The 2,292-nt window shown below is 59.9% G+C and overlaps 1 protein-coding gene across 1 annotated transcript; it reads left to right on the top strand.

Annotated features, from left to right (window-relative positions):
* The first annotated feature begins 311 nt into the window (after nt 1-311).
* On the top strand, nt 312-1,022 carry LOC109162657. Its single transcript, XM_019311343.1, has one exon. The coding sequence runs from the start codon at nt 312-314 to the stop codon at nt 1,020-1,022; it is 711 nt and encodes a 236-aa protein (XP_019166888.1).
* The last annotated feature ends 1,270 nt before the right edge of the window (nt 1,023-2,292 follow it).

The raw sequence follows: 2,292 nt of genomic DNA, 5'->3' as shown, positions 1-2,292 counted from the left end.
CACTAGGACCTCATCCGGTACCCCCCCCCCCCCCCCCCCACAGGACCTACACCGACCTGATGGAACGGGCGGCAAGGTTCGCCGACGCCGAGGTCACCGAGAAGAGAAAGAAGGAGGATGAGGAGGGGTGAGGTCGGAGAGACAAGGCGCCCCAGGAAGAGCGCAAGGCGCTACGGCCACACCGATGTGAGTACGCTGAGGGGCCCAGGCTGAACCCCACACGCTATCTTACCCCGCTGACACAACTTGTGGGTACCATCTTGGCGCACGCAGAGGACCAGGGAATCGTGGTATTCCCCAAGGAGGAGTGCATGAAGATATCGGCGAGGGGGGACCCCAACAAGTATTGCAGGTTTTACCGGCAGAAAGGACACGATACAGACGAATGCATCCTCCTAAAGAGACAAATCGAGGAGCTCATCCAAATGGGTTACCTCGGCCAATTCATTAAGAAGCCCGGCCAGGCGCAAGGCCAGAAGCAAGGCAGTGTATGGAGTAAGGGGGGTGGCCAGGCGCCATCCACCTCGGCACCCCGTAAGAGGTACCACGACCACAACTCTGAGGAGGAGGAGAAGACGACAGAGGACTCCCAGCCCCCGAGGAAACGTACCATCTACGTCATCTTCGGGGGGCCCGAGGAAAGGGACTCGCCAGCCGAGCGAAAGAGGTGGGCGAGAAGCTTGTACGTGGGGGAGGTCACACGAACTCCCCACGAGAAGAAACCGAAAAGGGAGCCCATCACGTTCACCGACGCCGACCTGCCAGACAGCCCCCTCCCCCACCGAGACGCCCTGGTAGTCAAGCTAGACATCAACAACATGGTGGTGCACCGGGTGCTCGTAGACACGGGTAGCTCGGTGAACGTCATGTACTACGACACATTCACCCAGCTGGGACTTTCAAGAGAGCACCTAGAACAAGTACGGACCCCCCTGTCTGGGTTCACGGGAGACTCAATTGAGACGAAGGGGTCGATCACTTTGGAGGTGGAGATAGGCATCCCACCTCACACCAGGAGGTGAGAGTTCAAGTTCGTAGTCGTCAAAATCAACTGCGCCCACAACATCATTCTCGGCCGACCCGCCCTAGAGGACCTCAGGTGCGTGATTTCCATGGAACACATGTGCCTCAAATTCTCGAACCGACCGGGGTCGGGGTCGCCCGAGAGGACCAGAAGGTGAGCCGTAGTTGCTACTTAAAGGCGTGTCGCCAAATTGGTCAGAATGACCTCCAGGTCCACACCAGGACGGCCACGTAAGAGGTGGATCTTGGCATTGCTATTCTAGGAGGAGGACCATTCCCCTCCTCCAATAATGTCTTAGTGAACGGCAATAAGCGGAATAAAGTTTCATGTTAGGAAATACGTTGTGAGGAGGACCCTTGTTACGAAGTTGGTTCTCATTCGTGTTTCCTCCCTTAAAAAAAATCATGAAACAAGGGGGAACGAGTGCTCACTCATGTCTTCCCCCCGCGGACCCTAAGGGGGCACGAGGTCCGACATCGCGTACCAACCCCGACCGAGGACGCACCCTAAGGGGGCACGAGGGCCGACCTCCCGTACTAACCCCGACGGAAGAGCCTGGTGGCACAGTTCGAAAGGACTTGGCCCGAGCGGCTAACGCGTACCCTAAGGGGGCACGAGGTCTAACCTCGCGTACCAACCCCGACGGAGGAGCCCGGTGGCTTGGTCCGACAGGACTGGGCCCAAGCAGTTAGGCGCACCCTAGGGGGGCACGAGGTCCGACCTCGCATACCAACCCCGACGGAAGATCCCGGTGGCGTAGTCCGGAAAGACTTAGCTCGAGCGCTGACGTACCCTAAGGGGGCACGAGGCCGAATCTCGCGTACCAACCCCGACGGAAGAGCCCGAGTGCCTAGGCTCGCTCGAGCCGGGACAGAGCGGCTATCACACCCTAGGGGGGCACGAGGCCAGACCACGCGTACCAACCCCGACGGAGGAGCCCGGGTGCCTAGGCTCGAGCGAGCCAGGACGGAGCGGCTATCACACCCTAAGTGGACACGATGTCGGACCTCGCGTACCAACCCCAACGGAGGAGCCCGAGTGCCTAGGCTCGAGCGAGCCAGGACGGAGCGGCTATCACACCCTAAGGGGACACGATGTCGGACCTCGTGTACCAACCCCGACGGAGGAGCCCGAGTGCCTAGGCTCGAGCGAGTCAGGACGGAGCGGCTATCACACCCTAAGGGGACACGATGTCGGACCTCGCGTATCACCCCGAGGGGGGAGCCTGAGTGTTTAGGCTCGGAAAAAAAACGTGGAAACAAGCGGGA

Source organism: Ipomoea nil, unplaced genomic scaffold, assembly GCF_001879475.1.
Source record: "Ipomoea nil cultivar Tokyo-kokei standard unplaced genomic scaffold, Asagao_1.1 scaffold2957, whole genome shotgun sequence".
Classification (NCBI taxonomy): domain Eukaryota; kingdom Viridiplantae; phylum Streptophyta; class Magnoliopsida; order Solanales; family Convolvulaceae; genus Ipomoea; species Ipomoea nil.
Note: the sequence above shows the minus strand (reverse complement) of the source record. Positions and strands in the feature narration are given on the sequence as shown.